At 41.5% G+C, this 12614-nt stretch overlaps 2 protein-coding genes across 3 annotated transcripts in view; both read left to right on the top strand.

Annotated features, from left to right (window-relative positions):
- LOC146495417 (low-density lipoprotein receptor-related protein 1-like) overlaps positions 1-12614 on the top strand; it is an 85906-nt gene that overhangs the window by 2788 nt on the left and 70504 nt on the right. For both annotated transcript variants that reach the window (XM_085144678.1, XM_085144677.1), the window contains exon 2: positions 7734-7880. In XM_085144678.1, the coding sequence (XP_085000804.1) occupies positions 7734-7880 (147 nt within the window). The remainder of the gene's footprint in view (positions 1-7733; positions 7881-12614) is intronic.
- Positions 1-12614, top strand: part of LOC146495419 (protein lifeguard 2-like) — a 74641-nt gene that overhangs the window by 46044 nt on the left and 15983 nt on the right. The gene's annotated exons all lie outside the window — the stretch shown is intronic.

Below are 12614 nucleotides of genomic sequence, written 5' to 3'. Positions count from 1 at the left end.
TCTTTTTTTAAGGGTTTTTATGTTTCAAAATAACAGATTTCATCATGCTAAATGATACAATGTTAAACAAAACCTTAGATATTTTGAACCAATTATAGAGTATCCTTACAGCAAGACTCCTGTGAGGCCAAAGATATTGAGAAATGTTTAAATGTGGGTCAGAGGCGGAAGGGGTTGAATTCCTGAGGAGTCTAGAGTGAGTTTGCCTGACCCTCGTAACGAGACCTTTTCCTCTGAGCTGTCACTGGAAACATCTGCTGGAAAAATTTGGCATCCTTCGTACAAATTCAACAGATAATAGAACTTGGATTGCTCTCTTCAGCTCCTTCGAGTGGAGGTCACTGGGGAGTGGGTTTTTTAACTGTGTACACCTGAGAATGACTGTTGACTGCAAACCCATCTGCTATAGATATCCCTCAGAAAGATTTCCTGCCATTCAGAGTCTTGTCAAAGAGAATTAAAAAAAGAAAAGTAAAAAGTCGGAGTAAAATAAAGCCAGATGTCCAGACTGTATACATTCTTTGATTTCTATGTGAAATTTAATTGAAAGCTTATGTGCAGGAGGTTTTGCATTCTTGTTCTTCTGGTTTGAGCAACAAATATTTGCGAAACGATGATAGCTGGAAGCGGTGGCTGATTGTAGTCGGTGTGAAGATCCACTTTTATCCTCCCACTTCCTGCGCTGCATCGCAATCAACTGTGACTGGAAGGTAAAGCGAGATTAACACAACTGTCTTCACTGTTATTGGCCACATATCGAAGGAGTCAGACCACAGTGTTTGTTGACTATGAATAGCAGGGGTGTGCTGTAATTGGTGTTTTCTACAAGTTACATCACTGTTTATTCTGTTCGGCTTCTAAGACCACAAAAAGAACCGGATTGGCTTCTTTAGCCAAATAGGAAGTGTGGGTTTGTGGTAATTAAGATCTGTAAGATATACTGTTTTATTTTTTTTTTGCTTTGTTTTGGGTTTTTTGCAACAATTGACTCAGGCAACATGTTTTAATTTGCTTTCGCTTCCCGTCCGGTGTTACTATGATAACTCTTAGAAATGTCATATTTTTTAATCTGCAGAACATGAACAAAACTGCAAAAGATTAAAACTTTTGTTTTACATCTGGCACAGCTGTGAGACTACTGATCCTACAAGATGAACACCAAGCTTGTCAGCTTTTGTTTTTGTTTTTTTTAGAGACTTCCGATTTGTGTGTCAGTATTGTTGGCATGCACGCTCAGACGTTGGCAGCGTTACTGTCTTTGCGCTTGACTAGAGATCCGATCGATCGCAGAGACACTCGGCTGCTTTCACACCTGGGAAGAGGAGCGGATCTTCATACATGAAGATAGCGTCCCAATTTCATGGCTTGCTGCAATTTATTAAACTTGTTTACTTTAGTCTCAGTGGTTTTTTCCACTGGACGGTGACAGTACATGCAGAAAACTTTCATGGCATTCGTGTGTTGAGATGGCAAAGGCACATCTACTGCTAGTTCCATAGTATGGTGTTTTACACATTGATCTTACAAGAGTTCCCGGTTCAATGCCAAAAAGAGTCACAAATCCCTTTAGGATTGCATCAGGAAGGGCAAAAAACATATGGAGGTACCTGCTGTGGCAACGCCTTGAGAATAAGTGAGCAGCAGAAAGTCGATTTTATGCAGTTGTTGAAGTTAGTTCGATATTTGGGAAATCTCATTGTTTGCTGTCATATGCTTGAACAGCTGCAAAGCACAAGCACTTCTCATGATGTTGCAGGGAAAAATAATTAGCGTTGGTCTTGCTGAACTCTTGTGTAACTCTTTTAACCTGTTGCAGTTTATTCAGAGAATACTTCGACGACTGAACGCTAAGTGTAGTGTTTGACTTGAACTGTTTTTGCAGCGATCCGTAGCTTTTTATGACAAGTTAAAACGTTTAAAAAGCCGTGTCCTGTTATTCTGAAGGTCATTTATAATTGAAACTTTTATTTACAAGAGACAACTGTTCATTAGCTTTAACGAATCGATGTTGGTGCTGAGGTACCAGCTGTGTTTTAACATCTTGAGAACATTTTGTGAAAACACACAAAAAAAAGTTGGGATTTCACAGCCCGGATTGATGATTTCACGACTAACAAAGAGGTCATCTGTTGAGATGTGAAGTGGATGACAACTCATTTGTGTATTGTTTGTGACTCATTCCAGGCATTTATTGAGCCAGTAACATCCCCCCTCCTGCCTCCTTTAGTCTAATGAGGGATTCATAGCAATCCAGTCACATTAAATCAAAGAAACAATCATCTTCCAGCTCATGTCAGCCTTCTCGTTTGTGGTGAATTGGTTCCTTATTCCTACCTTTCAGGATTTGCAAGCATCTGACTTGCAGTGAATGCCTCGATTTATGTGGTCCAGCATTAATTTCTAGCTCGCAGATTCTGTTTTCATAACTGCTGAATCTGGGTTGACTTTTCCTCTGTGGCTTCACGGAGCCGTGTTCTGCAGAGACTACAGAGCTTTCGTTCGGCAGACTCTGAGCCTATTTACATTTTCTTTTATATCCATCAATCAAATTAAGTCAGTGCATGTCTTCTACTGCGTTGCATTTTACTGCGCAGGCTTTTGAAAACCTGCAGAGCCTCATCGGGTTACATGTGAGGTCAAAGCTGTAGACTTTTGTTGTGCAGTGGCACAACAACAAGCCTCTTAGGCGCTAGAGAGAGGCTAACTCTGACTCGGGCTTCTGCTGTTCGTGCGTGTTTAGCCTCAATGAAACGCCTGGTGTGGTTTAGATTTTGAATAGCCAGTGGATACAAATTCACTGTGAGCTCGTTTAAGTGCTTCAGCACAAAGCCAAGTCGTTGCTGCTTCAGTGGCCTGTGAAGGGCCTTAGGTTAGATTGTGTTTATCACCATTGTGTTGTTCTGTTCTTTACATGTGAGGCTGTACTTTATTTTCCACCCTCTTCTCACTGAAAGTGCACTGATTTTGGTTAGAAAATGCTCTCTTCCATCTGAATAATTAATGGAAAACAAAAACATTGGCTACTTGATTTTCATTTTTTACACATAAAGCAGAGATTCTTGCTTTGACTTTCTGCTAAACAGCACAGAAAACTCAAGGCTCTAATTACAGCCTGTAGTTGGGTTGTGTGTGTTTTGGAAGTTTTTGTTGTTGTGTGTTTTTTCTCTCTGAGCTGCTCTGAAAGGTTTGTGCGCCACATAGAAGGAGCAGGAAGAGCAGAAGTGATGGGTGATGAGAAACAGCCCACTTTCTCACGTCACTGTCATCACACCTAGTAGCCCAACTGAGACCCTGAGTCCCATTTATTTTTTCACAATAAAATCCATGCTCTATTGCTCAGCTTCAAAATATTCCACAAGGGCATTGATCGGGTTGAACTCTGGGATGTGCTCAGTTTTAGATGCATGCACAAAAATGCCTTTTAATATATCAAGCTGTTTGTTTTTTGTGCCTGTATAGGACAGTCTGTATAGCGGTGATATACTGTTTTAACTATGCCGAGCTTCTGGTACACAGCAGTCAAAATGAACTTTTTTAACCCTTTGCTAACAGGCTAGCAAAGAGAAACAACCAGTTTTTCTCTGGAATTCAGAATGAAAACTGTAAGGCTCCTTTAAAGAGTAGCTGTTCATCTGTAACTGATTGTCTTTTTGAGGCAAAGCTATACATATGAAACCAATTAGAAGGTGCTGGAATGTGCTACATGGATCTGGAGTTGATCTGTACAGCACGGATGGCCATATTGAGTCAGACAGATTGGGAGGGACGAAATTGGGTCAGTGTGGTGCCCCAGCTGGTGATAGTGTCTGGAGGCCTCCATCACTTGGCAGCTGAATTGGTGCCACAGCACCATTTACTCACCACCACATCCTGTTCCACCCAGCGAACTTTCTCTCAGCCTTAAAGTTTTTGGATTGCATAAAAACAAAGCAACACGCATATTTCATCTTTATAAAAAGCAAAACAAAAAAGGAGTGAAAACACTATATTCTTGTAAGGCACTCGGGAGGGATGTTTCTAGAAGAGCCAGGCTCTGTATGCATTCAGGTATTTGCTCATTCGCTCGTATTTAATGCTTTTTCCGATGTACGGTGCTTGGGGGCAAGTCGGTGTGTCATGTTTAGACAGTGCAGAGCTTTAGCTGCTCAGCATAAGGAAGTACAGTGTGGGCTCCATACAAGTGATGCTATGCTAAGTCAAAGCCAGTCAGCCAAATGGAGCCTGAGCATCCACATGGGAGGAAGTAGCTCAGAGATTTAGAGCATTTTGTGGGTGTCAACACAGCATTTGTTCAAAAACCTTTAGTGACAACAGTGTGGAGGATTTTGTGTCATGCTTAGTCCTTTGGTCTTTCCTCACAGCACCAAGAAGGAAGGTGCAGTTAAATTATATCAATGAAGTAAAATGAAATTTGTGGTATTTGCTCAGTCGTACAGTTAGTTTTCATTGACTATTAACCAGAAGAAAACCTTGAATGTTGTTGTTTGTTTGTTTTTTATTGGTAAGTAAAATTGCATAGCACACAACATCACATATATCAAGGTAGAATTGGTGTCTAATTTCTAATATTTCAACCAAGATCTTCATTTAGTGTCCGTACGGTTCTCCTTCACCCCCTAAGAGGTTTAAATTATTGATTTTTTTTTCACTTCTAGTCTTATGTTCACATGGAAAGCTTTTAATATCTTTCTCTCTACGAAGATTTCTTCAGTGAAATACGTCGTCAGTGCAACAGAACTGAACTATAATAAAATAATAGACTTTAGTTTATGTGGAAGCTTTTTTCTTCTTCTTTTTTTTAAAAAATGCTTTAAATAACAGCCGATAAATATTTTTGCACACTGTGTAATTTGTCTGCAGAAGCTTGTTTTCCTGTAGAGTTTCCAGAGTTGCAAAAACTGAGCAATGGTATGAAGTTCTAAACTCTTGAGGATTTCACGTTAGGCTCTGAAGGTTATTTCTCTCTAATTAGACGAGTTTTTGCTTTAGCAGATACCCACAGGATGTTTTTTTTTTTCCTCAAATTATCTTTAGCGTGGAAGGATGTGGTCGTCATACCTGATCTTTTTAAAAGTTGTGAAAAACAGAAGGAGTTGTTGTTGTTGTTTCTTTCTAAAATGTGATCTTCCTCTTGTTTTGTGGTTGCAATATATTCGATGCTGTTGAATTTTCTAGTATTTAGTCACAGAGGTTTTATGAAGTTGCTGTTAAGCTCTGCCAGGAAAAGCTTTAGTTGGAATGTCATTATCGGGAGGGAGCTCTGTTGAACACTAGCCTTGTACAAGCTCATGAAAGTAGAGTATATTCATTGATTCAGGAGGCTAAATAAAAGGTGTACACATGACTTTTTTTCATATGAGTAGTACTTTAACAGCCCAGTTTAATTTGGACCCCCACCTACCCACCCATCCCCAAAACTGGCATTAGCTGTGGAAAAAAACAATGACTTTGAAGCCTGAATTAACAATTCACATCTCTGTTTGAGATATTTCAGTGGGCTTTGAAAAAGCACTGCTGAAGGGGAGGGTGGCCAGTCTTCCTCTCCTTCTCCAACCCCTCCTCAGCCACAACCTCCAATTAGACTCGGAGGTTCTCCCCTCTGCGGTCATTTCATGCTGGTGTGTAAAGGGATGATAAAATTAGATCCCACAGAATTTTATTTCCATTTTCACGTCAACTCACAGGCAATAACTGGATCAGCTTAGCTGCTTCACACAGCGTCTAAAGTAATACCTCAACATAGAGGAGGTTTCAATACTTCAATTCAGCTCAGCTCAACCAGTGACGCTATTTTTGGTGTGTTGGCTCTCTAGATAGAGTAAATGAAGACATATGAGCACAGGCTAATGTGTGTTTTTCGCCATCCAGAATGCACCAGGGCATCAGTAGGCTGAAAGAAAGCAGAAGTAACAGGCTGGCCTCAGGCCATGGCTAGCTTCCATCTCTCATGGTCTCTGTCCATTCTCATACTGCTCCCTTTCTCACTCTTATCTCAGATTTAGCCTCCTATCGGAGCCTTGTGACATTTAATAGTATGATGTCTTAAAGCTACATTTAAGTCTTGTTCTTCTGCACCGCTTGAAACTGTTTTTAAGCTTTTTTTAAGAAGAGAGAGGAGAAAAAAACTCAAGGCTGTAGCTCTGCATTTTAAAATCTCGCACGCTCTCTTTATCTCCTTGAGTATCAAGGTGTTGCTGTATAATGGGAGCGCTGCAATTTGATCCCTGCAGCCCTTTAGATTCTTATTGTAGCACAAAAACACGACACTCAGAAGTCTTATTGCTTTACTTAAACACACATTGTCCGATGGAGAGAAAGAAAAGTCCAGCTCCAAAGCCTTTAGTCTGACAGTCAAAAGAGACGTGATTGCAATGATACATTAGCTCCGCGCTCTCTTGTGATTTCAGTCACATCCCGGCCCGCTCGCGGTACACCCCTCCACCACTCACCCCAAACACCTTCCTGCCTGCCAAGTACATAGGGAGGCAAGTCATCCAGGGTGAGCGAGGGCTCAGTCACTGCAGAGAATCACAATGAGACTGTTGGTGCTGTCCTTCCCAGAGCATTGCTGCACAACAGTACAGTAACAACAGCCTTCTCCCTGAGATGGCCATTGTCTCTCTCTTATTTTGACCACTCACATAAAAGAAAGCAATTCCTTTGTGCTTTTCTGGCTGCCCATTTTCACTCTTCTGTATGCTGAGAGGAAATGTTTGCACACTTTCAGCTTTCTCAAGGTTAAATAATATATTGAAGAATAATGATGAAAATATAAGCGTAAATGAGCTAAATTACAAAAACTAAACCCTGGTGGCGACTTGTGCTGTTACTAGTAGCAGGGGTGTCTGAAATTAGGAAGCCTTAGGTGCCCCCACCCCCTTCTGTCTGCCTTTGGTTAGGTTACCTATGCTGTACTGTTCAAAAGATCCTGGAAATATCACTACCAGGTGAAGAGAATCCCACTGATAGTGTGTGATATATTTAACCTAAATGTTTTCCTTTCCCGCACTCCGAGCAAAGTTATTATTTTTCTCTTTTAAGTTGGGGAAGAGCGAGGACCAAATATAATATCAAAATTGTTGAAAATTCCTGTTTTCAAGCAGCTTGCTGTAGGTAGAGCTCTGTTTGACATGGGTTTTTGTAAATTCAAACATGTCAGCACTGTCAGACTGCTGATGTGTCAGGAGCATTGCTGTGGTGTGGCTAGCCTGTGTGGCTAGCCTCAGCAATATCTGCTGACTTGCTGCCCAGGACTACCGTGTTCTGCAGTTTCCCGTGGGTCAGGCAGCGACCCATGGGACCCATGTGTCGTGGCCCAGTTGTGCTTGAGCCACGACACATGAAGGAGCCTGTAGAGTGAGAAAACAAAACAAAACACCGCTTCAATAGTAATTTAAAAATAGTAGCATGCTGTTTCCTCTGTTGCGGAAGAAGAGGGAGAAACAGCAAACAAACGTAGCAACACTGTTGGTCGTGGAGCTTTTTTTCTGAATGTCTTTTCTTTTCTTTTTTCTTTTAAACTTTGAACACAAAAAGCACAGTTGTAACTTTTTCCTGTTGCTTTGCTCGGCTGAGTTAGGATCTATGTGGTTTGAATTTGGAAATTAGAGTCTGTATGGAGGAGTGGTTTTTTTTCTTAGTTAGTCTGAGGTTACCAGTATTAGAATTTCATTCCTTTTTAAAATTTTATAATTCTATGACCATCATCTTTCTTTCCTGCTTTTCTTTTTCAGCTCCCAGCTCCAAAGCAGACGAGCAGCCCAAGACTTGCAGCTCTAAACAGTTTGTATGTAAGGACCAGGTGACCTGTATCTCCAAAGGCTGGCGCTGTGATGGGGAGAAGGACTGTCCAGATGGCTCCGATGAATCTCCAGATATCTGTAAATATTCTACACGAACCTGTGTGTCACCTGCAGTAAGGTTGGGCGATTGGACAAATATATTGACTATCGACGATGGGCTGAGGCTATCGATCGTTTTTACAAGGGCGATTTATTTATTTGCCCACGAGTAAGTTTGCTTATAATGTTGGTTGAAGCTAACAGAAGCAGCCAACAGAAATAAATAATAGCGCTGTTTTAACGGCGCTCTCCTTCAGCTGCGAGCAAATGCACCCTCCTGAGAGTGCAGCAGCGATTCATTTACTCAAACTCATAACAGAAAGAACGACAGTAGCCTGTTTTCAGAAAAAAAACAACAACATTTTATTTAAATTTTAAAAAAACACAACGATGGGGAAGAAAACAAATAGAAACTTGCTTATTGTTTCCAGTATAACCGTGTTTACAGGCTGTTCCAGTATTTGTCTGTCTGACACACTCAACCAAACAACAAATAAGTTAAAAATCAAAATGTCAAACATTTCCGTGCCATGTGTGACATCAATGGGAAACGTTTTTCATGCATTTTCCACCAAGCCAAGGTTGTCCATGTTTGGACTTCTTTTGTGTTCTAAGCACGCAAATCAGTCCGTGCATGATTACTTTGCTACGCCCATCAAAAAGCCTGTGCATGCGTAAATATATCGCCTATCATCAGTTTATTGGACTGACGATTGTTGGTTGGAAAATTCTTACGTATCACCCAACCTTACCCTGCAGCCATATTACTGGTACTTTCCTGCTTTGGCTCTGGAGCCGGTGTACTGTAATCAAAACGAGGAGCCTTTTGGAGAAAAAAGTGACCTTTTTTATAGCCCACGCCATCACGGTGTATTTTCTGCATATGATGTAAGACATCAAAATGACTACCCTTAAATGGCTTTGAAGACACAGCAGTGCAATGTTCAGACAGTTTAATTTAGGACTGAATAAGGAGGCAGGTTTGTCTCTTTCTGCAAAGAATGCTGCTCGGCTGAATTATGGCTCTTCTAATGTGGCCTTGTTTAGTCTGAATCTTCAGGGATGTGTCTGCTCTTGTCTGGACTCTTGCGGGATCTGTCCCAAAGACTTGTCCCAACCACTCACATCTAACAGCTTCTCCATCCATAAACTCTCTCTGGTCAAAGCCTTCCTGTTGTTTATATGGAGACGCTAATGATAATATTATTGTGCCACACCTTACATCTCTCATAGGATTCTCACCGGATACTGGCATGCAAAGGCAAGGCAGTGACTCACAGCGTTAACGGTCAAAGCTATTGTGGATGTAATATAGGGCTGCCACAAACGATTATTTTGATAGTCGACTAATCAGATCATGCATCCATCTGCTCTTATATAACTATCATTAGCTTACAGCTTTAAGTGTTTAAGGTATGTGCTAACTAAAAATAAAGACAAGATGATAATTTGTTAATTTTTAATGAAATTTGCAGATTGTTTCGGTGAAGTTTAATAAACTCCTTGCTATCTAAAATATAAGAGTATACCAGAGTATATTCTCCAGCATCTCACACTTCTGATAATCAGCTGTCTGCTTGATGTTTATTCAGCTGTGTAAAAACTATAACTTTAATCTCAGCCAAACCGATTTACTCAGGAACAAATAAAATACTAAAAAAGGCCAAACAATAACATTTTTAAGTTATCTAAGTGACTTATATATCATGTTTAACCTGAGTAGCGAAAGACGGCGGTGGGTTTGAAAACGATTTGCGGGAGTCCGGTGTTCTCACGGCTCTAGGGAGCCTAGCCCCCGGCTAGCTATCGAGCTAGTGGGTAGCAGACGTCTCCGAAAACGTCGGAGCGCTTTTGAAAATATGTGGCGTCTTGATAAACTGAGCAGATATTTGAGGTTTACACAGTTACATTCTCGCCTGAAAATATGTTAAACGTTTATTTTGTGACCCAGAAAGAATAATAAGAGTAATATTAAAACTAACTAGCTGCCGCCATTGTTGGAGACTGAGCTGGGCTGCGCAATGAATTATGGGACAGAGCTACTTCTTCTTCTTCGCGGTCTAACGGCAGCTGGCATCCTTGTACATGCAGTGCTGCCATCTTCTGTTTCAGTCCGTTATTACACTCTTAAATCCTACTACTTATTCCTGCGTCTTTTGTGATCTTGCAAAGCTTCAAACGACGCGTCGACTATTAAATCAGTCGTCGACGATTTTGATAGTCGACTAATCGTGACTAGTTGACTAATCGTGGCAGCCCTAATGTAATATAGCCGAGCAGTTACGCACCACTACTCTTAGGATGCTGTGATCTCCTATATGTAAAAGTGCTGAAATGGAGAAAGTCAAAATTAGCTGGTCGTCTCATTTTCCTTTCCTATAAAGTAGAAAGAAAGAAGAGATGATCTATGTCTCATTCAAACTAAAAAGAAAGGATTCTCTCATCTACTTCATCTGTCACGACCCCATATTTAAAGAGTCATGCACATTTTACTGTGATAATTTACTGCTAACAGCCAAACTCTTTCTTTATTCGTTTAGCTAAGGACTTTATTTTTTTCTTTTTAAAGGTGTTTTGCAAAAACAAAACTTGTGTGGTCCTCCTAATTCATTCTAGCAAGATGCAGTTATTCAATTTCTGCACTTTTCTACCATGCAATTGAACGGAGTGAGGTCTGCAAAGCTCTTATGTAATTTTGGTGACACAAACAATGGTGTGATTCATCTTCTGCAGGGAGAGATGGAGAGCAGGGTTTCACCAGAACATCAAGATATGTTCTGCTCAATTACCCGCTTCCCGTGGGCTCTACGCTGCCTCTCCTTTTACCTTTTAGTTAAGGCGCTTCTTTACTCGCATTTGTTTGTTTTTAAAGCATCCTTAATAAACATGTTACTGCAGTAAATGCACGTTCTCGCTGTGCCGCTCTATGTGTTTGCAGTCTAATAAGTAAATTAAAGGCCGGGCGCCGTTTAAGTATCGCAAAGAAAGGCAGCCAGACTCTGATTTTATCCAAACTCTTTTAGTTGAGCCATCCATTAAATTTGAGTAGTGTTTAGAATGGAGGGCTGCAGATAAAGCTACAGAGCGAATGGGCCTGAGCCAGCAGAGATGGAGTCAGAGACTCTGAAAGAGTATGGCTCTAAAGGTTATTTAAAATCCTCCTCTGACTCAGAGGAATGGAAAAGTCTTTTTCCCTTTATCCTGGCTTTTCCATTCACGGGGTGAAACAGTTTGCAGGTCATCGGTCTGGTTACTCCCCTACTGGAAAGCATCATAGGATGATCTGTGCAGCTGGCTGTAAACAAGGCTGCTCACAACTGAGCTGTTATGGAAATGGTAGATAAAAAGGAAGGCAACGATCCATGTGAAAAGGCTGAAATCGGGATTAACTGCAGAGGCTTTGTTTAGGTGCACTGTTTTTATGTCGAAAAGTTCACTGCATCCTGTGTTTATCCACCGCTTTATTTTATCAGCTTCAAAGTTTACAAAAGCAGTCCAACTTTTACTTTCAAACTTATGTTGATGACAGAGAATTAGGAGAAGTTCCCCTCTCTCTGGACTTGCGTTTCGACATGCCTCCAAACCACAGTCTAATTTTGTGTGTTAATGTTGACGCGAAATAGAGCGGTGCACGCTACTATAATTACGACATTATCTACCGTTTAAGTTAATTACCATCTGCACACTTGGTCTGCAGAGAACACTTACAGGGATATCGGCTTAGAAAAAAAATCATTTCCTCCCAATCTTCCCCTCTTCCTTTGCTTTCTAATCATCTGCTCCTTGGCTGTGCTTCTATCCCGCTGAGGGATTGCCCCACAGTCTGTCCATCCTGTAAATCAAACAGTGACACTGCAGGCAGTGCACGCAGCCACATATGAAGCTTTTCAAAAGTTCAAGTAAGAATCTGCTTGGCTTCTTCTGCTCATCTTCATTGTTTCTTTTAATGAAATTGACGCCGGTCCAGCTAATTGCACTGATGCATGTGTCGTTTCTGCTGAAAATGACACCGGCTTTGCTTACAGTGATCATGCATTCACTTGCTATCAGAGTGTGTGAGAGGGGAAGTCGTAAATGTGTGTATTTGTCTGGATCTTTCATCTACACCTCAAGTATCCTTTCTGGAAGTAAGGGTGCTCCTCGGTATCATACTGTCTGGAGGCCTAATTGCCCGTCATTTCCAAGCCACTCATCTAGGCTGTAATTATGTTGAGAAGCTAAAGACGAGCTTCACCCGCAGCAGCAGGGTAGTAACACTGCATGAGGCGCTAGCTGTGACTGGGGTGCTAGCTTGATCCAGGTGGGGGTGTCAGTACTATGTGTTAGCGTCATTAGTCTGAGGGCTTATTTATCGCAGTGGCATTGAAGCGGAGTGGTGACGCGGTCCGTGTATGAACATGTGGTTGTGGGAGGGGGTTGCACATGGAATTACGCAGGCTTTCGGTGTATGGGCCAGTGTACACCTCCCTCTCAAACATCCATCATGAGGTCGCCTGTACAGACTCCTGTCTGTCAGGGTGACCCTGTTAGCCACTCCCAAGGACTGCACTGGTTCCCCCTCACTGCGTGGCTTCAGTTCAGTCCAGACAGGCCATTTCACCTCAATTACATACAGGCTTAGGTCTCAGGAAGTCCCTGACATGTGGCTTCGGGCAGGAGTTTTACTCTGTGTGTCTCGGCGACGGTGTTCTGTTTAGGACTGCTGCCCTTTAAATGTTACTATAGGTAGTTGTAGTACGTTGCAGAATTGGCCCCATCTGGCAGATATAAAGT

This window comes from Neolamprologus multifasciatus, chromosome 20 (assembly GCF_963576455.1).
Source record: "Neolamprologus multifasciatus chromosome 20, fNeoMul1.2, whole genome shotgun sequence".
Classification (NCBI taxonomy): Eukaryota; Metazoa; Chordata; class Actinopteri; order Cichliformes; family Cichlidae; genus Neolamprologus; species Neolamprologus multifasciatus.
Note: the sequence above shows the minus strand (reverse complement) of the source record. Positions and strands in the feature narration are given on the sequence as shown.